Source organism: Suillus fuscotomentosus (genome assembly GCF_016647785.1).
Source record: "Suillus fuscotomentosus strain FC203 chromosome Unknown F5891scaffold_178, whole genome shotgun sequence".
Taxonomy (NCBI): Eukaryota; Fungi; Basidiomycota; class Agaricomycetes; order Boletales; family Suillaceae; genus Suillus; species Suillus fuscotomentosus.
The window spans coordinates 1-26198 of NW_024539690.1; the positions used below are offsets into that span (position 1 = coordinate 1).

The window sequence follows — 26198 nt, forward strand, 5'->3', positions numbered from 1 at the left end:
GACATGTTAGAGAAATTGAGGAAAGGAAAAGGAGTGTAGTCCCATTCAGTCTTCATTGTATACAGATGTAACATATTCTATGCATTCAAAAATCTCACATCCGAGTCCTGGACGCCCAGGTCCCGAGTCCCGAATTTCGGAGGTCGGGGTTCGGAGACCTGGAGCTCGGCAACTGTGTTGGGTGTTAGGGTATCCAGACCATTGGAGATAGCATGTGTCAGTATTTTGCGTTTCATGGTTCATGTTGGGTGAATATGGAATTGGAGACCAGGGACTCGGTATTCAGAACAGTGTCAAGTCCCAGGTCATGAGCTCCGAGTCCCGAGTCCCAAAGTTCAGAGGTTGGGGTTCGGCGACCCGGAGCTCGGCAACTGTGTTGGGTGTCAGGGTACTCGGAGCATTGGAGATAGCATTTGTCAGTATTTTGAGTTTCATGGTTTATGTTTCATGATTATGGAATTGGGCGTCAGGGACTTGGCATTGAGAACAGTGTTGAGTCCCATGTCACGAGCTCCGAGTCCCGAGTCCTGGACGCCCAGGTCCCGAGTTCTGAATTTCGAAGGTCGGGGTTCGGCGACCTGGAGCTCGGCAACCGTGTTGGGTGTCAGGGTACTCGGAGCATTGGAGATAGCATTTGTCAGTATTTTGCGTTTCATGGTTCATGTTTCTTGGTTAAGGAATCGGGCGTCAGGGACTCGGTATTGAGAACAGTGTTGAGTCCCATGTCACGAGCTCCGAGTCCCGAGTCCCAAAACCCACACCCAGCAGTTGCCGAGCTCCGGGTCGCCGAACCCCGACCTCTGAAATTTGGAACTCGGGACCTGGGCATCCGGGACTCGGGACTCAGAGCTCGTGACATGGGACTCAACACTGTTCTCAATACCGAGTCCCTGACGCCCGATTCCTTAACCAAGAAACATGAACCATGAAACGCAAAATACTGACAAATGCTATCTCCAATGCCCTGGATGCCCTGACACCCAACACAGTTGCCAAGCTCTGGGTCGCCAAACCCTGACCTCCGAAATTCGGGACTCGGGACCTGGGCATCTGGGACTCTGTATTCAGAACAGTGTCAAGTCCGGAGTCCACAATGTTGGGCTTCAGGGTTTTGTCAAATGTGTATGGCAATAACAAATGTTAATTCGAGCGTATTTATACATCTTCCCCCAGTCTCAAATATCACGTGCTGAGGTCCGGGTGTAGGGACTCAGTACCCCGGCACTCGGGACTCCCACATGTCAAGTCCCGAGTTCTAATTATCGAATACCGAGGCTTGCATCCAAATTATTCAGTACCACATATCACTTTGGAAATGCTCAAAATTGAGTAATGAGGTCCGGATCACAATTGGTACATGGTATTCATTTGTTGGAATGTATATAGGTCACAATGCTTGCTCTTTGTTTGATCTTTCACATGCTGTATGCACCATCCACACTAGCCCATCCACATGATGGAACACCAGCGTAAATGTGAACAGCATCCCTCATATACCATGCCCAAGCAATCCGATCCCCTTCCACATCATAAACTCCATGTCTCACAATCCTTCCGGAAAATGCAATCATACAGCCGGAATTGTACTTGAACTCCAGCTGAAGGCTTGGCATTGTTATCCGAGCATTAGAATAGTTCCCCACGGTGGTGAGAATGTCGAAGTATTCAGCAATGGACATGTGGTCTCGATGATGGGGGGTTTCCTGATTGGAAATGATGGAGAGGGCATTAAACACGGATGCCCAGTACTGCAGGGCCTCCGGCATCTGTGGCAGATCCTTGCTTACTGCTATATTTCCAAGGTTTGACAAGGTTCTCAACCCTGCCCAGTACTGCTCAGGATGCATGACTCTGAGTGCCGCGGACGCGATGGCTGCTGGCCTTGCAATGGCTTTGAGGATATTCTCACAGGAAGGTCCCTTCAATGATGCAGATACCTCCGGATCTGACACATTCTTTGGGATTGGTGAGTATGACTGCCGGAATCACCATCCCATCAGATCCTACCTCGTGTCCCTGTTGAAACCATGCCGGAGATAGATTGATGCATCCGGGAGTTGGTCCAACATCTTCCGAGCCCCGGTTGAACAACTTTTGATTAGTTTGCCAATTGCCATCAGCCCTTACACTTTTTTCGAGGCTTGGAGCGAGCAAATCGGTGGCCTCCCTGATTTCCTTCTGTAGGTTCCATTAATATTCAATATCCATTGAGTAACAATGTATATTACACACCTGGGTGGTGTTGGTCAGGGCATCTGGGAGGTACCATGCAATGATGGCACCGGATGCATCGACAATTGTGGCAGGTTCGTCGACCAACCTTTTGCCTTCATGGCCAGGAGGACACCTCTCAAGCAACCTCGCCTCTCTATGTTCATTATGCCTGGTGTCCTTCGGGGAGATCAATTTGCTATATCTTGCAATATCCATCTGCATCTGAACTGTCATGCAGGAATTTGAATGATAAAATGAATTTTCCGAATCTGCAGGAAGACCCACTGGGATTTTTAGATGCCTTTATGAGTACATCAGCCAAGCGATCGCACGCCATCACCAGATCAGTGTCTAGGTTGGGGGAAGGTATGAGTGGGCCTCCTCCAGTCTTCTCTGCCTTGAATTTCTGTTCAGTATATTCCCCTGCTTCATAAGTCACAGTCAGGGCCCAAGTGCGCCAGATGTTTATGCTATCAGGAGGGGAAGGGGAAGAACTGTTCATGCTGGATGTTAATCTTGGGAAATCAGATGCTGAATGCTGGATGTCTGGACTTTGGTGTTATAGGGGGTGGAGATAGAGAGGATCAGATAAGGGAGCCTTGGATAATTTTGGCTGTCAAAGATGTATTATTATCCATTGCTCAATGAAATACTACCTGATTGGAAGTGTGCTGGTTATCAGATATTCATTTGTCGACTCCTGGGTCCCGGAACTCGGAAGTCGGTACAGTTGACCCATATTTGGGTGGTCGGAATTTGGCATCTCGTAGGGCAACACAAGCTTCGCACAGCCATATCAGGAGATCACCTGCAGCTCCGGGAACTTGGTAACCTTGATTTATTACCTCCTCTGAGTAAGGTTGACTCGCTGGTCATCAGATATTCATTTGTCGACTCCCGGGTCCCGGAACTTGGAAGTTGGTACAGTTGACCCATATTTGGGTGGTCGGAATTTGGCGTCTCATAGGGCAACACAAGCTTCGTACAGCCATGTCAGGAGATCACCTGCTGCTCCGGGAACTCGGTAACTTGGATTTATTACCTCCTCTGAGTACGGTTGACTCACATGTTGGTGGTCAGAACTTGGCTTCTTGTAGGGCAACACAAACTTCGCACCCCGGATTCCACATTCTGCAAGACAACCTAAGCACCATCAGAGGCCATGTCAAGAGAGCACCTGCTGCTCTCTTCAGAAACATCTCAATTTCGGTTGGCCATTTAACATGGAAAGTATTAACTAAATTATGTGTTGAGTTCCGGGTCCCGGAACTCGGAACTTGGAACTCGGTACAGTTGACTCCAATTCTGGTGGTCGGAACTTGGCTTCTCATAGGGCAACACAAGCTTCACACCCCGGATTCCACATTCTGCAAGACAACCTGTGCACCATCAAAAAGTATTAACTAAATTATGTGTTGAGTTCTGGGTCCCAGAACTCGGAACTCAGTACAGTTGACTCAAATTCTGGTGGTTGGAACTTGGCGTCTCATAGGGCAACACAAGCTTCGCACTGCCATGTCAGGAGATCACCTGATGCTCTGGGAACTTGGTAACTTTGATTTATTACCTCCTCTGATTTGGTTGATGTACAACTACCTCAGCTCCATCATGTCTACAATTATGATACACATGGGCCCACCCATCTATATTTTATACCACCCTCGGCCCACCGGTCTAATTAATATGCGTCTGGGCCCACCCGTATAATACATTATTTTATAACACCCTCAGCCCACCCGTCTAATTCAATATGTGTCTGGGCCCACCCGTGAATGTGATAACAAGTACCTACCCATCTCTCTCATACACATCTACCTTAATACACCATTCTGCATAATATCCAACTACCTCGGCCCACCCGTCTACCTAATATTCATGTACATCGGCCCACTCATCTACTCTATATATTCCCTGCATGGGCCCACCCGCCTCCATCGGGAATAATTTGCCTCCCGGCCCATCTGTCATAGTCAAGGATATTTTTATCATGGGCCCATGGTCCGCTGGCCCGTATCATACAGGATATTATGCACGTCCATTCCCTCGTATTATATGGAGATAGGTCACTGTAATATGTGGCTCACTGTGATGGACATCTTTAATGTATCTATCTAGAATTGATGGATGTACTGACAGGCCCCGTCAGGCTCATAATATCATTGCTGGTCTTGGGTACATTGCATGATAAATCACTTGTTAGTACTAAACTTTGAAACTTAAAATAAGACACTGATATTTCAGTTATAGATATGTCTACGACAATTAATTTGTACTACGATGTTGATGTGGGAGACACCGTTGCGGACCTTGTCCAAGAACGTCGCCATTTCCGTCCGTTAATGGATGTGCAGATTGGTCGATAATCTTTGAGAGTATGAACGTGTGAGGACATGCGTAAAATACAAGTGTATACCTTTGCATGGATAATGCATAGCTGGTATGTAGGCTTTGTCGAAGAATTTTTCTACATTTACTAAGTTAACAGTTAGTGATCCGCGCGCCTTGATGTTGAGGAACCCAACTCACACATGTAGCCGCAAGTGCTGGTCGCACATTCGGCGACATATCCCTGCAGTTCGTTGAAAAACTGAAGCCTCAACATAATTATCAACTTTGGAGCAAAGGCAAGATGGGTAACGGAACGCATGCGTCTCGCGATACTTCAGAAACTGCGACGGATGAAGTTTGTGCCCATATCCGTCGGTTGGCCTGTCATTCGGGTGAGTGGAGTAAGTGTTCCATAAAATCAACTGATTTACCATTGATATGTGGCTAGCTCCCCCGTTGGGCCATGATAGTGAAGTATCCCATGGCGGGAAATCAAAATATCCACCAGCGTTCTAACGATCTTGGGGTCAGCTTCAAATCGAGGACATTCCAGTGTTTCAGAATATGGAGAAGAGAGTCGAGACATTCCTGGAGCATGGAAGACACCTTGAGCTCATTGTGGGCATTTATGCATCTCTGCAAGATATGCTACCACTGCGCTGATCACCATTTTCAGCCACTCAACCTCACACGGTTTCCACTTTTCAGGTGCCTGGCGATTGTGGTCTCCATTTTCAGGTACTCTGCGATCACAAATTTCTGCCACTTCGGTAGCGCGATCCCTGTTTAGTCTATTCGGCTTCGATCGTTGCACGATGTCTTGGGTGGTGCGATCCGTCCATATTCCAGTTTTTTTGTCATGTCAACTGCTGGTTACACTTGCGCCTGCAAGTGCACCTTCACAGCGCAAAACTACTTCAATTACCATCGACGGTCATGCTCTCAAACGAAAAAGCGTCTTTCATCAGCCATATCGTCTTTCAAGGAATTATTAACTGGCAGGAAGAAGCCGCGCATCGAGGTTGGGCCGGTTATGGGATCACTTCATATACCATCCTCCGACCACCTGGCATGTCATTCCTTCAACATCATCACATCTCGAAGTGACAGTAGTATCTCTACCTGATCCTTCCATTGCTACTGAGGGCGTGGGTGGCCCTCCTGAAGGTGAAGGAGCTCAAAATGACGTAGAGGACATGTCCCTGGTAGAGCGCCGAACAAGGCGTCAGAACCGCCAGATGCCATTAAGATTCAGAGATGTGCTTCCACAGCCTCCGCCTACTATACCGTTGAAAGCTCGCGACCGTCATCTTGTGCCCATGGTATCTGTTGTCGCTTCAAATAATCCATCTGCTTTACCAGTACGCACTGTATTATGCACCCCCCAAAATGTCTTTGGGCTCATGCGTCAATACTTCTCGTCTGAAGTGCCATCCCACGATCCAGAGGAGTATGTTACTATTGCGGACTTGTCGTTAATACAGGGCATCCCTCAAGTCAACGATGACGAACATGCGCCTCTCTCTGCGAGCGGCGAGTCTCAGTATCATCCATATCCTAACCGTTCTTCGTTTGAACTCGGCAATTGGTATTGGAATCAAGGAGTGCAGAAATCGCAAGAAGACTATATGAAACTGATGAAGATCATGGGTGACAGTACCTTCAAGGCTACCGATGTATGCTCTACCCATTGGAAAAAAATTAACTCACAGCTTGGTACCAACGACTATGATGAGGGAGATGGAGAGGAATGGGAGGATGAAGACGCTGGATGGAAAAGATCACCGGTGTCTATTGAGGTGCCATTTGCACGCACCACTGAAGTACCAGGTTCACGGTGTTATCACGTTGCTGAATTGTATCATCGTTCTCTCGTGGGTGTTTTGCAAGAGAAGCTGGCTAACGCCCGAGATGATAAGCTATTCCATTATGAGCCGTACCAGCTGCGTTGGAATTCTCCTCATTTGGATGCCGAAGTCTCCATCTATGGGGACTTGTACACATCCACCGTGTTTCACGAAGCTCACAGCAACTTACAAGAATCACCAGGGGAACCTGGTTGCGATTTACCTCGAGTGGTGGCTGTCCTCATGTTTTGGTCTGATGCTATGCAACTCACTTTGTTTGGCAATGCCAAGTTGTGGCCTACCTACATGTACTTTGGCAACGAGTCTAAGTATCGCCATTGCAAACCATCGCTCAACTTGAGCAACCATGTCGCTTACTTTGAAATGGTACACCTTCCTACATTGTTCAATATGGTGCATACTTAAACATCGTATTGTCAGCTCCACGATTCATTCAAAGCCTTTACAGATGGGAAAGGCCTGAACAGCGAGTGCGCAACACATTGCCACAGGGAGTTCTTTCATGAGCAATGGAGGATTCTGCTGGATGATGAGTTCCTCGAAGCTTACGAACACGGCATTGTAGTGTGTTGCTGTGACGGCATCAAACACAGATTTTATCCGAGGATTTTCACTTACTCTGCAGACTATCCAGAAAAGTCCGTATACTCAATTTGTACCTTGAATAGTATTGACTCTAATTTTACTAGAGTACTCATAGCTACGGTTAGAAACTTAGGAGGGTGTCCATGTCCCCGCTGCCTTATACCGAAGAATCATATTCATAATATGGGCATGCCTCTAGATAGAAAACAACGCCAAACCCTCTTTCGCAGTGATGAGAGAAGAAGAATGATGGTGAATGATGCTCGCTCGCTGATTTATGAGCAAAACTTCGCGGTCGGCAGTGCAGCGGTGGAACACATTTTGAAGCCGCAGTTGTGGGTACCTACCTCAGTAAGACTTCCAGTTCGTTCGCCAACCATAGCTTACTATGTCTTAGAATGCATTCTCAGACCGCCTGGGGCATATGGGTTTCAGTATATTTCATGCTCTTGTGGTGGATTTGTTACATGAATTTGAGATCAGCATGTGGAAGATGTTGTTTATTCACTTGTTACGGATCATTACGGCGCAGGACCCGGGTCTCATTCATCAATTGGACCAGAGGTATGATGTATGCTAACATGTTACTTGTCTGATTCAGCTGACTCCTCTGTCATCAGATACAGGCAAACTCCGATGTTTGGACCAGCCACCATTCGAAAGTTTTCGGCCAATTCTTCCGAGATGAAACATTTGGCGGCTCGAAACTTTGAAGATCTCCTCCAGGTATGATCTTGCCGCCATTCAACTTAGATAGGCTGACACAATGCACAGTGCTCCATCCCTATCTTTGATGGCCTTCTTCCTGAGCCACATAATCAGACTGTTCTTGAGTTTCTCTTCACCATGGCTCATTGGCATGGGCTAGCCAAGCTCCGAATGCATTCTGATTTGATGCTCGAAATTATGGACCACGTGACGTCAGCACTCGGTCAACAGTTTCGTCAATTCAAGGCAACAGTTTGCAATGCTTACAGGACCCGCGAACTTGGCCAGGAAGTCAAGGCTCGTGCCCGACGCCGTGCAAAGAAGGCAGTGCACCAGAAGGCAGGGCATAAATGTACACAATCTACTCGTGTCGTAGAGCAAGCAGAGGTGGACGCCTCGGAGAATTTGAAGCGCAGCAAAGTGTTCAATATTCAAACATACAAATTTCACGCGTTGGGAGACTATGTGTCTACCATTCATCAGTATGGCACATCTGATTCCTACAGTACTGAACCGGTCCGTCCTATATAATCTTCCACTATGAACTGCCCTGACTTGAGTTTTCCAGGGCGAACTTGAACACCATTCCCCCAAAGCCAGATATCGTCGCACCGATCGTAAATCTTTTGTTCAACAGCTGACTCGGATCGAGTGCCGTCAGGCTCGCATTCGTTGAATTGTTGACACTAATTTCAATTGCCCCCATGTTGAAATTTCTGAGGTAGCAAGAAGCCCTCAGGCTCATCATCATATTGGCCTGACACAGAAGTACCCTATACATATAGGATCATACTTGATCAGCCACCCGGGTGATCCAGCCATGAAAGTTGGTCATATACTGCTTTATCGAAAACCCTCTAACACGCTCTTGCAGAACTTCCTTCCGAAACTGAAGGAACACCTCTTACGTCGAATCATTACCCCCTCAGGAGTAGGAGATGAACAGGATATCAATACAATTATTCTCAAGGATGATCGCATATATCAGCATAACATCGCTAGGTTCAACTATACGACCTGCGATGTCCGAAGAGCCCAGGACGTTATCAATCCAAGGACTTCGCATTGCAACATTATGGTGCTCCGCTCCGACAACGATATCGGGTGCCATGGTCACAGGTACAACTACGGTAGGGTACTTGGCGTATACCACGTAAATGTCATATTCATTGGACACAGTATGGTTGACTACACTCCGATACGAATGGAGTTCCTGTGGATCCGCTGGTACGAGCCTATGGATGAAGTCTCCGCCTGGGCAACTTCAACCCTGGATCGAGTGAACTTCCTGCCCCTGAACCACGAGCACTCGTTCGACTTTCTTGATCCTGCCGATGTCCTTCGGGGTTGTCACATCATTTCTCATTTCGCCAGAGGCAAGAGACATGCTGATGGATCAGGTGTGTCAGCATTTGCAGGGGACAAAGATGACTGGCGTGAATACTATGTCAATCGGTAAGTTGGTCGTAATGCAACGTGGATGAGAATATTGATTTCGAGTTTGTCATATTAGGTTCATTGACCACGATATGCTTATGCACTTTCACTTCAGGCTTGGTGTCGGACATGTATATTCTCACTATCGCACCATGCAGGTTGAGCTTCAACGAGAAGACATTAGCTTACAGGCATCGTTTAACCATGATGTGGAAGATCTCACAGACGACGTAGAAGTAGATGAAGAAGAAGGTGACGATGAAAGTGATGATACTGATGATGGGTTGGACATTGAGCAGCCATTCGGTTCTAACGAATCATTACCAGATCAATTCGATGAGATGTATGATGGCGAAGTAGATCTAGACTATGAAAACTAGATCATATCTTAATTTTTACTGCAAATGTAGCTCAAATATTCCGTGACCGTCAAAACCATTAAATCTATTGGGACCGCTTTCACGGTCGACTATTCGAGCCATAACTGAGTCGTTTTCATGTAATACATCAACTACATGGTGATGGCGTATGGATGCGGCCAAATGCGGTCAACCGCGGTCAAAGTATGTAATTGTATTCAAATGAGTATTTTTTCGTCCATTCTCAACGTCTTCATCTGCAGATATCATGGAATCTCAACTTCATGAATGCTATCTCTTCAGCAACCTTTTGCCTAGCATGATGCCTATCTCTGTGCATTTTTTTTTTGACCTTGCTATTTCAACGTCACTATCTCACTCCTCCAGGGCCTCGTCAGCCTAGATGCAGGGTTCGATTTCGTCGGTTATGTTTCCATTGGCAAACAAGAAACAACATTGTTCCCTCTATATGTAAGTTTTCTCTTCTTCTGAGAGTTGCAGGAATGTCTCACTATACACCAGTGTTTATCCATGTCCCTCGGCGCCATAGGTGGCTCATTCTTCAGGCATCATACACTGACCGTCTCTATAGCTTAGACACCAGATCTCCTTGATTGGCTATATTGCGACACCGATCATGCACAATGGGATGGAAATCATGCACCATTCCATGTACGAACCTGGGTCTGTGCCCATATACACCCAGGCACCGTGTTGCACTTGGACTGCGCTTGCTTTCCCACTGACCAGTCTTGTAGCATGCTGAGCCATCTGGGAATTGGATTTGGCTCACCAGGCCTACACGGTAACTGACCACCTTCTTTATATCACATATGACTGGGTGAGCCTGTCTTACAATCTTGAAGTTATCTCGCGTGACAAAATCCTAGCCCACTCCAGGCATTCAGAAAACAATGGCCCTTCTTGCCCAGTATCCTCAGGGACGTGGCCCTATTGACATTGTTGTCACTTTATCCCAGCTCTTTCAGCCCTTTCAAACCTCTATAGTTGCCCCAGAGTTCAACGAATATGAGCCGTTTGAGTCACATCCCATCGTGTCAGAGCCAGAGTCTCCCGTGTTTGGCGAACTACCCCTAGGTCAAACTCTGAATGTCGCTGAGGTACTGGTGGATTCCGGTGTTCCTTCCGTGAACATGACTGGCTGCACAACGAATCTTGATGACGATGTCACGCAGCCTGAAGTGCAAGCAGACGGTACAGATACACTAAGCACCATCCAAGACCGGTATCCCCAGTGGAAAGCGGTCCTCGTTCACTTGCGGCTCGAGATGAGATCTGATGTTGCCCGCGGGATACCCATTAATCTGTTTCTACTCACACAAGCCAATTACTCCGAGGAAATTAAACAGTTCATCAGCGAGCTCTTCCAACGGAGCCTCACTGCGGTTGGGATAGATTCCGCATCTCTGGGTCGCAGTCAGGAGCTCATTCATATAATATTCTCTGGACATCCTGACTCTTTTTAGTTATATCATCCAATGGCCATACCCATATCACAGAAGACGCTATATTGGGGATGGTACGTTTTCTTCATTGATTCCATCTACTTGTCTCACCTAGAATAGGTCGGTAAATGGTTGTCAGCCCTTCTGTCCCTCATGAAATGGGCAGCTACCATCGCAATCACAGACGGCGGACTGATGAACAATTTTACCCTTCAAAACCCATGCCCCTTCGCTCTGCAGAGTGACATGTGTTCCATGTGTGTACAACTGATGAACATGTTTATGTCTCCCAACTCGACCTGTTTCCCGATTGCTGTTAGTTTTCTTCGTTAACTTTGAATGTTAATGTCTTATTTGCCACACAGACTAATGATTTCATGCGGTTCCTTCGCATGAGCATTGCAAAATCACTCGTTCACTATCTGGTATACCGGCCCACTAAATCGGCCAATGTGATCAGGACTATGGCTGATATCAACTGCCCTATCTTCAGGCACGCCTCACATCTACCCCCGGCGACATTAGCGTTTGTAGGGGCCTGCGTAAGTCGCTTTTACGTTATGTGCTTATTTTTTTAAGTGTTCCATTTTGTTAGTGTTACAGCACTCTCCTCTCCTATCTGATAGATACGGTCAAGGCAGGGGGAGTCAGCACTAACTTATCACAATTTCCTTCTGTTAGCGAGGTTTATGACGAACTTCTCAGGACGGCAATGGACCTGTTCGCACAGCAAGGTGACCCAGAACTCCTGATTCTCCTGATTTACCTTGCAGGGTTTTGCAACTTGAAGTGAGTTAACATGCAATTCATTTCTGTGCTGCTGATAAACGGGAATGCAACATCCAGGAAAACTGACGTTGTCAAGATTGCCCGCTGCAAATAAGCCGATCTGAAGTAGAAGTCGCTTTCTATATATTGTTTATATCGGTCAGGTTTGAATGTATCTGGCGTTGTGTTGTGTTACAAATCTTCTTGTGATATTTGAGGGTTAAGATGCTGTCGTGGTAAGCAAAGCACCTCAAGTTTGATTTTGGCAGCTGCAATCCACAGGCATGGTTCATGCGAACGGCCAAGTACATCTACGACCCTTCAGTAAATAACGATACTCAAGCCTACCGACCGCAGACTCGGATGATTTTCTCACAAGGACTTGCACGTTGTCCAATAAACTTCATCACCTAAATTCAAGGTGAGTAGATTCTCGTAATCACTTAGTCATATACTGTGTTTTTTTATAGACCGCTGTCGTACAGCCACCGCTGCCAGAACCGCCGTCGCACAGCCACGGCCTCTATACTCGCTTGTAAGCCCTCAATGATCGCATGTGAGCCTCTTCTTACCCCCCTCCTACTTCGATATGTTAAATATATGTTCAGCTTTGCTTCCTACACCTAACACTCTTTCGACAAGAAACTTGCTTGGTGAGCACACCAAGAACACCCTGAAATCTTGGCTCCAGAAACAGGGGCGTGACATTGTCAGTGCACTCCCATGTTTTCATAATTATTTTATCATAACATAAAGTCCAGCTTCCAGAATCCCTCCTGATCACAGCATCTGTTTTGTTTGGATGGGTCGACCCCCTTGATCTTATCGCCATCCTTCATATAAGCCTCAGAGTGGCCGCAGTGGAGAGACAGCTCCAGCAAGAAGAGTACACTGACGTCACATTCCTTGTGCAAGGAGGGCGTTGCTTGATGGAGGAGAGGAGGTATCGAGCTCAAATGGAGCTTTCGTTATTCAGTAAAGCTATTGAGAATGTGTATGAAGAGCTGAACACCCAATACCACCCACGTAAGGGCATGCTCTCATGACATGATTGTTGACACCGATTTTCCCCCTAGCTACATGGCAAAGGACAATGCTGAGAGAGAACCCTGTCGTGCATGTACAAACACCTCTCTTGGTCCATGGTGATGACTTCTCAGTCAATTTTGTTCGCTCTCAACCGTCAAAAGCTACTCGAGAGAAATGCGAGGCGTGGCTTTCCACGTCATGGCAGTTTCAAATGGATTTCCCGTGAACTCGAGAAATTCCTCAGTTTCACCAACACGTATTAAAGGTTAGTATTACTCTGCTATGGTGGACTTGGTGTTCTTACAACGTGCAGCCCAACAATTCATTTCTTCCCTTGCCTTGCTTGATAAAACCTTGGGTTAGTAGTGTCACATATGGTGACTATGTCAGCGCATCTTGTGCAGTCACGAAGCCCATCCGCCTCGACAACCCCAACGACTTCAAAACAAAGGAGGACAAACCGCTGGATGTGCTCAAGTCGGATTTTCACATTCTGCAGCTGATGAAACGACGAGCACAGTCCGAAGTAGACATGTTCTCTGAAGCCATTGCACGCACTGCTGGGATTGGGTGTACTAATGATGGTGGGTTTGCAGTCTTTGCTTTTGTTATCTCACTGACGTGACTGTAGGCACATGCACATCTTCTGGAAGTGCAACAACTTATGAATCACGCCTACCTAGCAACTTTTCTGATAATCGGTCTGATGATTGGTTTGACGATTGGTTCGATGGCTCTATATCTTCCAATGCTTCTGTGCTCACATGACACCATTGTTGTAGCTGTATCCTTCCTTGAAGGACATGCATGGCTGTTGTAATGATATTCCATATTATGCCGTTTGCACGTTTGACTTTATCTTTATTTATGTTGTGTTGCCCCTATCATTATCACTTTGGTTACCAATTTTTATCTGCTTAGTGTCCATATTCCAGGCAGTTAAGCTGAGGTGTGCGTAGGTAGATGTTTTACACCAAACCTAACCCTAGGCGAACCGCTCAGACAAAACCTTCCAGCAAGTTCAAGTTCGGGGTATACCTCTGAGCGTCTCAATTACATCATCCTTTATCCAGGATGCATCGCGTAGACCCTGCCATCAGCACCACCCATCAAATAAGGGCATGGAAGACCGAACTTGGACTTTGAATGATGTCTTTCGTGGGATGTACTGGATTGGAGGTATATTCAAGGTACGAGTGTTCCTCTCATTTATTGCTGTCATAATCAATAATCAATGTACAACACCACTTGTCAGGTCTTTTGTGATACTGCACAACTCATGGGTCCTATCGTCCTTGGGTAAATAGCAACCTCTGTGTTTGGTTGTGGTGGCCTCTGATGCCTGTCCTCCCCCGGCAGCAAATCATTCTCTGCGCAGGAGCATTCCGCTGCATTCGTTGCAGGAACACCTGGCCCTAATGTCGGTCGTGGGATTGCCATGGCCTTTGGGCTCTTTGGGCTCACTGTGATGGCCAGCATCTGCACCCACCAGGTTTGTAAAACTTTATAAATTACACTCGGCTCACCTAATGTTGCTAAGTTCTTTTGACATTCGATGGCAACAGGGGTCCTGGCCAGAGCCGCGCCATTTGGCAGTCGCATTGGTTATTGTCCACAGACCGCATGGATTCAGAATGCTACATTGGTCAGCATGGTTTCTGCCCTAACTTCAAGGGCAAGTACATCTAATATCTTACCCTAGCGTGATAATATCACTTTTGGCCAACCATTCGAGAAGGATAGATATTGGCGCATTATTGAAACTGCTTGTCTACTTCCAAACCTCCAACTGCTCCCAGATGGGGATTTAACTGAGGTATGTGGGTGAATCCAATTTGATATCGCCGCTTATATTATATTTCAGATTGAAGAAAAGGGAATCAACCTCAGCGGAGGCCAAAAGCAGAGAGTGAGTTCATGGCTTGTATCTGTTAAGGATTGATGTTTATCTTTCACCCAGGTAAACATTGCTCGTGCTCTGTACTTTGAACCTGAAATTGTTATATTTGATGACCCGCTCTCGGCAGGTGAGCTATGTCACTTATTTCATGTCTATCATATTGGAGAACACCTTCAGTCGATGCTAATGTTGGAAAGTCCTTATTCCAAGATGCTATCGTGGGTGCCCTGCGAAATCGTGGTGTTACTGTCATTCTGGTCACGCATGTGATCCATTTCCTCTCTCAAGTAGATTACATCTATACCCTGAATGGTGTTTTCATGGTGAGTGGGACCTATGAGGATCTGGTCTCTCGCGGTGGTGATTTTGCACGTTTCGACCTAGAGTTCAGTGGCCATGCCTCGGAGGGGGAAGATGAAACCCAGGAAGAGGAAGTCATTCCGCAGACACATATTACCATCGAGGATGTGAAGTTGAAGTCAAAAAGAGCCAAAAAGCAGGCTACTGGGAGTGGTGAACTTGAAGGTCGCTTGATCGTCAAAGAGAAGCGGTCGACAGGCTCCGTGTCCTGGAAAGGTGCGATCAAGTTCATCTGAGATGTTTCCCTTGATTGAAACAGTTTTGAAGCTTCATCTTAACCATTTGATTGATATGTCTAGGTAAGTCTACTCACATGTTGACTTGGTATATGCTGATGATGCCTTCCACATTTAGTGCCTCATATGACAGTCTTCAGATGTCGTTGGATAGGTTAGTATTCAATCTCGAGTCAGATGATGCGCTCCATCTCATAATTTTTTTAGCGGGACTATCCTTTCGTGTTCTCAACCTGGAATCCACAATGAAGCCATCGCTAACACGGTCTCGGAAGACGCCCAAGAGTTATCTTATTTTGAAGATGTGTCCGCCATCCGGGCTGAGTATGTAGTTCTACCTCAATCCAAACATCGATTCAACTGACGGCCTGTGGCAGATGGGCTCGGGCCTGCGAGGAAGATGAATACCTAAAGGTGTATCACTGGTACGTGCCACCCCAACTGAGTGTCCACCATTGCTCATTCATTTTTCCAGGTCTTCAGCATCTTTACCGGATGTTCCAAATACTCAGATGTCGTTTCCAACGTTGAACCAGTTCACCGCTCCGGTGGCTGGTCTCCCTCAATTTCCCCCATTCGATCCGAGCCAACACTATTCTCCGCAGCCCTCTTCCGTCCCTCGAGCATCGCTGGAAGTCCCCGCATGGTCCCAGTATGGCTATGATGGTGGTTCATATGCAAATGGACCTAATCTTGCTCAAAATTACTTTCCCACTGTCGTCGACCTAGAGCTTTGGGCAGCGGGGGATCCCCGCGCATATGCCCCCGACCTCTGTTCTCTCAAGAGCAAAATGTGCATTTACAGGCTGAAGTGTCTATCCCCTCGACAACGGATTATACCGGCAATGCATACGCTAGTGCCATCATGGACACGATGTCGGATACTGAAACTTTTGCCGTCCACATCTGACTCTGACGCGACAATGTGTCTGAGTGATGACAACAGCTTGGAGCCATCTTCCTCCGCTCCCAATGAGCAGTACACGCTAGTTTGGTGGGAGACCAAGTCAGTATCTTTTTATTGACTTTTTTATTTCTCTTCTAAATCCTGGCGCAGCAAATTCAACTGACCAAACTCGTTCTATCAGACGCTGTATGGCTGCCTAGGGGTTGCTCAAGCAATCTTCGTATGCTTGCTGTAAGTCAGTTCCTATCGCTGATGGCGGCACGCTCGCTCAACACAACTTGCTGTAGTGGTGCTGGAATGGATTTCATTTCATATTATGCATCTCAAAGCCTGCACCACAAGTCCATATGCAATGTCTTTCATGCGTCTATGTCCTTTTTTGACACTACAGTGAGTGATTGTATATGGAAGCGCTAAAAACAATGCTTATTGTGTTCCTGTAGCCTATGGGCTGAATCCTGGGCATTTTTGGCGAAGATATCAATGGTCAGTATCTCATTTATTTTTGCTATTTTGTACTTGCTGAAACTTTTCATCCAGGTATTGATAATAAACTACCACGTGAGTCATATATCACTGCATGCTGAGATGTCACTTATCCATGATCCAGAATCGACGAGATTGCGTACGTTAGTTGCACGCTTCATTTATAGAAACTAACTGGAGATCCAGTTGTCATCATGCTGTCCAGCGTGGTTGGCTCTATTGTCATCGTTTCTGTCCGTACTTTGGTCAGCATATTGATATCATCTGCAAGGATGTGGCTCATGCTTGACTAGTTATTGCTGTGTTCTTCATTGCTATCGGTTACGGCTTCTTTGCCGCCTTTTATCGAGCTGGTGCTCGCAAAGTCAAACGTCTGGGTTTGTTATTGTATTTTTGACGTGAAAGCCTCCGTTGAAGTTGGTCATCAGACTCTATGCTTCGCTCTCTTTTGTATGCCCACTTTTCGGAGACCTTAACAGGACTGCCCACAATCTGCAGCTACGGAGAAATGAAGCGGATTATTGCTGCCAATAGATACTATATTGATCTGGAGGACAGAGCTCTGTTACTCATGGTCATGAACCAGAGGCAAGTAACCTTCAAGTTATGCATATCTTGGCGGTCATTGTTCATCACCTTCCCTCAGATGGCTTGCAATAAGATTGGACTTCATGGGAGCCATATTAGTCTTCCTTGTAGGCGTCTACCCAATGACAGATACCTCGTGCTTACTCAATATGATCTCAATAGGTTGCTCTTCTCGCGATGATCGACGTCTCCGGGATAAATGCCGCTCAGATAGGGTTGGTTTTGACATATACCAGTGGGTCTCCCAATGTCGCCACTACAGTCTGTATGATCGATTAACCTCTGTCACAGCCTCGCTGTCGCAAATGTGTAGTCCGGTAACCAGACAGACAGCAGATGTTGAGATCTCTGCTCAGTCTGGCTCGTGTGTTGGTGAAAGACAACAGAGTCATTGTGCTTGATGAAGCCACGTTAGTCATGTGCTCTTACAAGCTGGACGCGTTACTAACAAACTCAAAATTATTCCTAGATGTCTTGATTGCATGCTCCTACCTCCCGCCGTGCATGATCCTCGCAATACTTTGTTATTTATCATCCTCTCCCATCGTCTCCTTGCCTATTGCCTCCTCACCTATTGCCCCCTCGCCTTCCACATCTTCCCCCTCCCTCATCCTCACACTAGATCGCGCACATCGAGTTAATAAAAATTAAATTATGGACTATTAGTAGTACGCACCGTACATATCGAAAACTAATCACCACCTGCTGATACATTTGTACTTGCTTGCCCCTCTGCTTCAAGTTTGGGATTCGAGAAAGACGCTAAGATGAAACAGTGAGTAACGCCAACACAAAACACTAAGTGACTTACAGCGTTCAGCTGACCCATAGCTCTCAGGTATGTTATTGATTTTTGTATAAGTTAAAGTACAAAGGAAAGAGCTGATTCTTAAATAGTATATATTCATTCCCCGAAATGCTCGTCTTCACGCAAGTTCCACGCGGCACCTTCAGCAATGACTTGGTTTCGGCACAAGGTCTTTGAGGAGGACGTTGGCAGGGTAAAAGGTCATTTTGGACCCATTAACACGTCAGTTCCCCCAGTTTTATTTTTTCAATGATTTTTATTTGACTACTACCAGTGTGGATCTCTCTCCATCTGGTGACTAGAGTGAGAGCTCGCGATTTGCCTACTCTGCTTGTCTGCTTGGTTTTTTCTCGCATTCTCTCGGATTTCGACTCAGTCTCTCGTCCCTTATGTCTACAGTATCAGCATTAATTGTTTTGCCTCTCGACTTTAATACAATTCGGCTCGTTTATGCACACATTCTACTAAGTAAATTGCTTCGTTTGGTTTGATTGCCTTTCGCCGCACTCACATTCTGAGTTTTCTCCGTTTTTGAAAATTTCGGCCTTGACAAGTATTCATTTTACAATGTTCCATTTCACACTCAGAACCATGCACTTCCGCTCACATCGCACCAGCACCAGCACCTTCACATCCGGCAGTAATCGCTGCACCTCCCGCATCAGCCACAGTGGACGCTGTACCTCTCATGCGCACACCTCAGCCACAACCACCACCAAGAATAGCGCCCACCACGCCCACCCACTTCCAGCAAGCCCCAGTGCCAAGCGCACACGTCCGGTACACGCCAACAAGTGTTGACGCGACTCAGACGCGCGCGGACGACAAATGGGAGCAAGGAGAAGGAGAATGGAGCAGTTGGGAAGAGGAAGTGGACAAATGGACAGAAGGCAGGAAGAAATGGGGAAGTTGGAAGCAGGAAACAGTTTGCAGGACATGGTGAGCCCACAGACACGTGCCAGCGCGCACCTACCAGTGACACCAAACCCAGCGCAACTCTCTGCACACATTCCAACCGGCAGGAAGTACCCAGTACCACGGGCACGCCATTCATGCACACCACATCACTGGTGCTTATTCTTGCACACCCATCATTTGCGCCACCATCTCCATCACTCGCACCTCACATAGCTTGGACTATGCAGCCCATGCTGCCACCATCAACCGCAGCCCTCACTTCGCCATTCGCAACCGCTACAGCAACCGCATTCATCTCAACGTGCCCCACACCATCAGCACGTGTTTGTGTGCCACTAGCAACGCCCATACCACTCGCACCCCCCATACCACTCGCCCCTCCCCCTGTCCATCGCCAGCACACGTCATCTCCGAGTGTTCAACCCAATGATACGCTGGCAAGTGCCAACGATGAAGTGATGTGATCGTGCGGACTCGATGAATTGTGGGACAGTGAGAGGACTGGAGAGAAGTTGGGAGGACAAGGAGGATGGAAAGAGCAGAAGGGAGAGAGAGAAGGGAGAGAGAAGGAGAAGGATTAGAGCACCTTGTGACTTGTCATCCCAGTCTGTGAGTGTATTGGTCCTCCTTTGAGCTCGAGCCGTGCTGATTGAAGTTGTTGCCCACTGTTCGCAGCCTGTGAGTTGTGTCGATCGTCCTTCGAGTTCGAGCCATGCTGATCGTTGCCCACTGTTTGCAGTTGGTGAGTGTAGGATCATTTTTTCATATTTTTAGAATTGCTAGTTTAATATTTATATGTACTATTACCTGCGGGGAAACCCTGCATGGGTGCGGGTAGGAGTGCGAGCTCGTTGTACAAAAACCCATACCCTTCATGCGGGTGTGGGTGCAGGCGAGGTTTCCGACACCCAGGGTTTACCCAGGTGGATATTAATACATACCGATAGCAGAGGTACTTTGTATCATTGCCATTTTGTTGTCCTGTGATTTGTTCTATCCCGGCCTATGTGCACCACTTTGAACAATATAATCAGATTGCCTGCATTTTTTAAATTTTTGTAGACTTTGACAAATTCTCGCCCATCCGCAAAGGGACTTGGAGTATTTTAGAGTATTTTAATGATTTGAGACAATTTTTGTATATTAAAAGGCAAGTCAAAATGAGATGCCCCTGTCATAGCTATACATTCTCTAGTATATTTGTTGCATATTTGCAAAATGCATATCAAGATTATGTGACCCTGACACAGCCATATATCATTTCGTATACTTGCTTGATACTTGTAAAAGGCACATCAAAATGAGATGCCCCTGTCATAGCTATACATTCTCTAGTATATTTATTTTGTAAAAGGCACATCAAAATGAGATCCCCCAGTCATAGCTATACATTCTCTCGCATATTTGCTGCATACTTGCAAGACTTATATCAAGATTACGTGACCCCTACACAGTCATATATTCTTTCATATACTTGTTTGGTACTTGTAAAAGGCAAGTCAAAATGAGATGCCCCTGTCATAGCTATTTATTTTCTCCTATATTTGCTGCATACTTGCAAGACTTGTATCAAGATTATGTGACTCCGACACAGTCATATATTCTTTTGTATACTTGCTTGGTACTTGTAAAAGGCAAGTCAAAATGAGATGCCCTAGTCATAGCTATATATTCTCTGATATATTTGCTGCATACTTGCAAAATGCATATCAAGATTATGTGACCCTGACACAGTCATATATTCTTTCATATACTTGCTTGATACTTGTAAAAGGCACATCAAAATGAGATGCCCCTGTCATAGCTATACATTCTCTCATATATTTGTTGCATACTTGCAAGACATGTATCAAGATTATATATCCTTGGCATAATCATATATTTTTTCATACACATGTTGAGCAAAGATAATAATGTATAATTCTAAAGCTAGATGTATCATAATGGGTTTCATTTGTCAGCTCTACCTGGTCATATCAATTCCAGGTTGATTTCCTGATGTGTGGATGTCCAGCAATCAGTAGATTGCAACAACATCCTCACTGAGCTCTGTCACTCTGTCCTGTGCTTCTTCATATGCAACAATGAGCCTCTGGTTCACCTTCAACACGCCTGCCGGAAAATGGTTGTGTGTGCCAGAGAGATTATTCATGACCATATGCTGTGCATCCTCATTCCCTGTTGCAAATATATGTAAGGTATGATCATTGTACAAGTCAACATGACTTACGCTGATGAGTTCCGATGCTGTTCAGTCGCTGGATGGCATGATGCATCAACAGACCAGCCTCCTGAAAAGTGTTGAGTTGGGACACCATATGTGAAGATTCTGTGCAAGCTGCACAATTAGCACAATATGCAGCATATCTGAAAACACTCACATCCAGTGTCCAATGTCAGGTCGATGACTTCCAGTATCTCTATACTCATCAGCTCATATATTTTTTTGCTTTCTGATCTATGAGCTGTAATGCTATTAGCGACAAATATAGCATATGAGATATAACTTACATGCAGATGATGATGTTAGGTCAATTATATTGAGCCCATACATTGGTGTCAGACTGTCCATCCAGTGACCCATTTGTTTGCTTGAAGGGTCATGCCTGGATACAACATCCAGGTTGTTGGTATCAACATTTCCCCATCTGCAGTCATAAGGGTCCTCGATATTTGCAACCTCGGACATATGGTTGCCATCCTCTTCGTCCTCCCATCCATAATCATAAAGGTCCTCCATTGCAATACTGGAGATGGATGCTGTGGCATCATGTTGCTGATCCCCTGATCCACAGTTGTATGGATATTCTTCTTTGTCGCCAAGAGTCATCAATGAGGCTGTGGGTTGGATCTCTATAACATCCTCCCATCCGCAGTCGTAGGCATCTTATTCCTCACCCATCAGCAGACCCTGTGCTGGACCTTCCTTCTTCGAATCACCCTCCCATCCAAAGTCTTGGGAAAAGTCCTTCACTCCCAGTGTTTCAACGTCCATGTGATCCTCCCATCTGCAGTCATACAGATCTGCTTGCTCTGCTGGGAACAAGCCCGGAGCGATATATTCAGCAGCAGAATTTATCTCCCAACCGCAGTCATAAGGGTCCATTGTCGGTGATCCGGCGATGTCATCCGCAGCTATGCCACTGATTAGTTCCATCCAAGCTGGATACATAGGTACTCACATTTATCTGGCCACTCATCATCGCACATGGATCAATCTATGGAACCGCCATTCTCCTGTATGCACAGGCCTGGGGTGATATATTCAGCAGCAGAACTTTTCTCCCAACCACAGTCATAAGGGTCTGTTGTCAATCCGGTGATGTCATCTGCAGCTAGGCTGCCAATTAGTTCCATCCAAGCTGGATACAAAGGTACTCACATTTATCCGGCCGCTCATCATTGCACATGGATATCTTCCAAAATCATGTTAGAATATATCCAGGATGTGACAAACCTGCTAGCATGCTTGTAACTTCATCAAATTCTCCTAAGAAGCACATGTCATATCCTGCATTGTAAGGTTAGCTTAGCGATACAAGTCAGGCCACAATTAACATACTTATGTCCCTGTTTGTGATGGGATCGTTTGTCCACTCTTGGCTTAACTGTACCTCGTCAGCCAATTTATATTCCACATTATGAATTTTTAGCAATCCCAGATCAGAAGCTTCAAGAGCTGACTTACATTTGAACCTTATATAAGGTTCCACTCCAATCAGTCCCTTAAACCTTGGAATCCATGAGTCCAACGGTGTGTATCCACTCCACCAGGCAAGTGGCCCTTCAACTTTGTGTTTTGCTATCTCCGGAGAGTTGCTGCACATGGATCTGTGAGAGTCATAGGAATTGTCATAGCTGCTGTAAGAAGTAGCACTGGTGACCAAGTCATGATCATCCGAATATACCAAAGTAGCAAAGCAAACACATTTTCCAAACATAACTGTTCTGTGTACAATAAGGAGATCAGGGAAGGACTACAATGTGCCAAGATATACTAACTTAGATATGTGGATCACCTGACTGTGCCACTGTGGCAGTGGAATGTGTGGGACAATGATCACAGAAGAAGTTGTATCACGTGACCAAGTTGTTAACAGGTCCATAGCACCGTGCTTCGACAATGGCCACACATTCTCGGAAACACCCATAACTGAGGCATCGGTATAAATCCCGAGACTTATTTAAAAATGATTGAAGTTGTCTTTCTTTGTGTATACCATCACCCATTGCTCACTAAATTCTATAGACTGTTTTGACACCTTCAGAAATTGCAAACAATGCTCTCCAGGCTACACTTGAGACTGTACAATCGCTGATGAAGCGTTGTTTGAAATTAAAGGAAAGTGATCCAGGAATGCTGATGTTATCAGATGAGATCACCAGACGCCTGGTGAGTTTCGCTCCACCAGATCTGTACTGTATTTTGGATAACTAACTCAATTTGGTGCAGGCAAAAGATTTGAAGCTTTATGGGGGGAGCGCTACATCGTTCTCCCCTCAGCTGCTATCATGTGCTGCTGTAGTACAGGAGCACTCCAAGGCCAGCATCTTTGTGTCATTGCCCAACTGGAAGACTGTCATAGATGACGACCCATGCATTAAGAGTCCCCCGCGGTTCCACAAGACCGTGGACTACTGCCCCTCCACCTTTGCTGAACCCTAACTGACCACAGTGACGGCGGACTCCACAGTAAAGACTCTTGCTGAATCAATTAGACCCCCTCGGCTCGGCTCATGGAAGGCAATGCAACCAGTTCCATCAGCTGGTAATGAAGTGCTACCAAAAATGCCCAGGTCACAAACTCTGGAGGTTCAAGTTACAGAACTAATGGGATCAGACATCCGAAGCAATGCCATCCCCCCATTGGTATTCCAGCCGCCAACCTGCCTGCCACATTTCATTGCCCCTGTGATGGTGAGACATGGTATCCATGCAGCTGGAAGCATGAAGACAGAGACAACCGCACAGCCCAGGAAGACAAAAAGGAAAGCAGAAGAGAGCGAAAATGACAGCAAAGAAGCAGAGGTAGTTCATGGACACACACCAACTCCTATTTCCCAGAAGCTGATTCGCAAATGAAAGAAGAAGTTTATGTTGGATGAAGTAGATGACGGGAACACTGGCACCACCCATGTTGAGGTTACTCTGACAGTATATATTTGTTCATTGCTCACGAGGAATTGATATAGCACAAGATGGTGTCGGTAAAGACATTCAATGCTGTGGCTCCTGATGCCATATTAGCCGATACGTCTGCAACAGAATTGGTGAACAACAAAGGTTTTTGGGATGAAAAAACTAGGGTAAGTCATCTCTGCCTCAGTGGTTCCGGGTCTTACTTGCACCTTTCTAGCCTGTCGGATGGGGTTTGGATTCCAACATCGCCACAATGGTGGAGGTAGGCAAGCAAGCAAATGTATGCTGTCAATATTAGCTTAATGCATGGTCCAGCTTTCCATGTGCTACCACCCACGGCAATGTGACAAATGTGTCAAGTTGAAGGTTCCTTGCATAGTTCTCCCAGACAAGAAGCCTGGATGCATCAGACTATTTTGTGCAAACTGTGATGAGATGAAGATCGCCTGCACAATTGACAGCGCTGGTGTCAGGCAGAGGTTGCAAGTAAAGGCAAAGGAAGCTGTTGGTGAACTGAAAATCAATCGTCTTTCCAAATGCCCTAGGTCATGTGCGAAAAAGCCACACCCTGCCGCCAAAAATCTGGCAAAATCTGCTCCAGCCAAGATCATGAAACCAGCCACTTGTTCCTCCTCTTGTGTGGCTCAGACTGTTACTGTGGACGACCCGCCAACACTTTGGTCACCCCATTTTGGACACCTCTTAGGTTGATTGCTACCTATAGAGGTTTTCACCTAAGAGGTACTTTTCTGGTGGTCTACCCAATGTTCTGTGGTCTTTCCCTGTTATTGTTAGGGACCAAAGACCATTGGGAATATGTTGTGGGAGTACCATATGATGATTTGGACCACTTGAATTCCCTATAATGTAGGGGTGTCTGGGGTCTTCAAATGCTGATTTTTTTGGCAAATTTCCCTACCTTTGTGGATTCCATCTGTGACCTGTGCCCTGCCTCCTAGACCCCCTCATAAATATAATGAATCTTTTTTAATATAATTAAACAATATATCAAAATTGTATACTTTGTCCAGACAACCTACAGTCATCTCCAACATGCCAGGCGCATAACCCACAACAGATTTCATTATATACCCACTGGACCCACTTACATCCTCTGGAAAACTGTCCTATGCCCAGTCCAGTTCCACTTAACACTACTGGTACGTACACTTCAAACCACACACATGTTGGTTCATCACACCCACTCCTTAATGCTCACTCCACTTGCATCTTGGTAGGGGGCTCCTCCCTGTTTAACCACATTAGCTGCAGTACCTCATGGCCGTTTACATACTATTGGACCCAATATTGTTACTACAACCTTTGTCTATAGTACTCCAGACTTTCACATAGATAGATGAATAGGGATGACATACCACAGCATTGCAAAAATGATAAATGGGCGAGACCACAAGCTTAATGGGAAGGACCGTAGGTGTGATGTGCTTGCAATAGGGAAGACCATAAGCTTAATGGGACAGACCATAGGTGTAATATGCATGCTATAGGGAAGACCATACACTTAATGGGAAGGACCATAGGTCTAATATCCATGCTATAGGAAAGACCACAAGCTTATTGGGACGGACCATAGGTCTAATATCCATGCTATAGGGAAGACCACAAGCTTATTGGGACGGACCATAGGTGTACTATTCATGCTATAGGGAAGACCACAGGCTTAATGGGACGGACCATAGGTGTAATGTGCATGCAATAGGGAGGACCGTAGGCTTAATGGGTCGGACCATAGATGTAATATGCATACTATAGGGAAGACCACAGGCTTAATGAGACAGACCATAGGTGTAATATGCATGCTATAGGGAAGACCACAGGCTTAATAGGACAGACCATAGGTGTAATATGCATGCTATAGGGAAGACCGCAAGTGTATTGGAACGGACCATAGGTGTAATATGCATGCTATAGGGAAGACCACAAGCGTATTGGGATGGACCATAGGTGTACTATTCATGCTATAGGGAAGACCACAGGCTCATTGGGATGGACCATAGGTGTAATATGCATGCTATAGGGAAGACCATAGGCTCATTGGGACGGACCATAGGTGTACTATTCATGCTATAGGG

General features: G+C 46.1%; 6 protein-coding genes across 6 annotated transcripts; 5 read left to right on the forward strand and 1 right to left on the reverse strand.

Annotated features, from left to right (window-relative positions):
• Positions 1–10413: 10413 nt before the first annotated feature.
• F5891DRAFT_1199177 (uncharacterized protein) lies at positions 10414–12779 on the forward strand (the record flags this gene model as incomplete). Its single annotated transcript, XM_041368721.1, has 8 exons — positions 10414–10936; positions 10987–11039; positions 11086–11280; positions 11331–11491; positions 11569–11754; positions 12204–12289; positions 12342–12442; positions 12495–12779. 8 exons carry the CDS (start codon positions 10414–10416, stop codon positions 12777–12779), a joined length of 1590 nt encoding a protein of 529 aa, XP_041217166.1.
• A 181-nt stretch (positions 12780–12960) lies between these two features.
• F5891DRAFT_1199178 (uncharacterized protein) lies at positions 12961–13530 on the forward strand (the record flags this gene model as incomplete). The annotated part of the gene is made up of 4 exons (XM_041368722.1): positions 12961–13027; positions 13076–13120; positions 13167–13346; positions 13394–13530. 4 exons carry the CDS (start codon positions 12961–12963, stop codon positions 13528–13530), a joined length of 429 nt encoding a protein of 142 aa, XP_041217167.1.
• An 820-nt stretch (positions 13531–14350) lies between these two features.
• On the forward strand, positions 14351–15012 carry F5891DRAFT_1217226 (P-loop containing nucleoside triphosphate hydrolase protein; the record flags this gene model as incomplete). The annotated part of the gene is made up of 5 exons (XM_041369335.1): positions 14351–14407; positions 14465–14578; positions 14627–14671; positions 14723–14789; positions 14840–15012. Coding segments are annotated over 5 exons (456 nt in total), but the record flags the coding sequence as incomplete, so codon positions are not given.
• A 5970-nt stretch (positions 15013–20982) lies between these two features.
• F5891DRAFT_987767 (uncharacterized protein) lies at positions 20983–22375 on the reverse strand (the record flags this gene model as incomplete). Its single annotated transcript, XM_041377945.1, has 7 exons — positions 20983–21143; positions 21196–21303; positions 21347–21430; positions 21477–21803; positions 21864–22127; positions 22193–22327; positions 22348–22375. The coding sequence occupies 7 exons, from the start codon at positions 22373–22375 to the stop codon at positions 20983–20985; spliced, it is 1107 nt and encodes a 368-aa protein (XP_041217169.1).
• Positions 22376–23155: 780 nt separating this feature from the next.
• F5891DRAFT_1199181 (uncharacterized protein) lies at positions 23156–23631 on the forward strand (the record flags this gene model as incomplete). The annotated part of the gene is made up of 3 exons (XM_041368723.1): positions 23156–23164; positions 23215–23358; positions 23419–23631. 3 exons carry the CDS (start codon positions 23156–23158, stop codon positions 23629–23631), a joined length of 366 nt encoding a protein of 121 aa, XP_041217170.1.
• Positions 23632–23754: 123 nt separating this feature from the next.
• Positions 23755–24816, forward strand: F5891DRAFT_1199182 (uncharacterized protein; the record flags this gene model as incomplete). The annotated part of the gene is made up of 5 exons (XM_041368724.1): positions 23755–23994; positions 24052–24108; positions 24159–24272; positions 24323–24367; positions 24421–24816. The coding sequence occupies 5 exons, from the start codon at positions 23755–23757 to the stop codon at positions 24814–24816; spliced, it is 852 nt and encodes a 283-aa protein (XP_041217171.1).
• Between the last annotated feature and the right edge of the window lie 1382 nt (positions 24817–26198).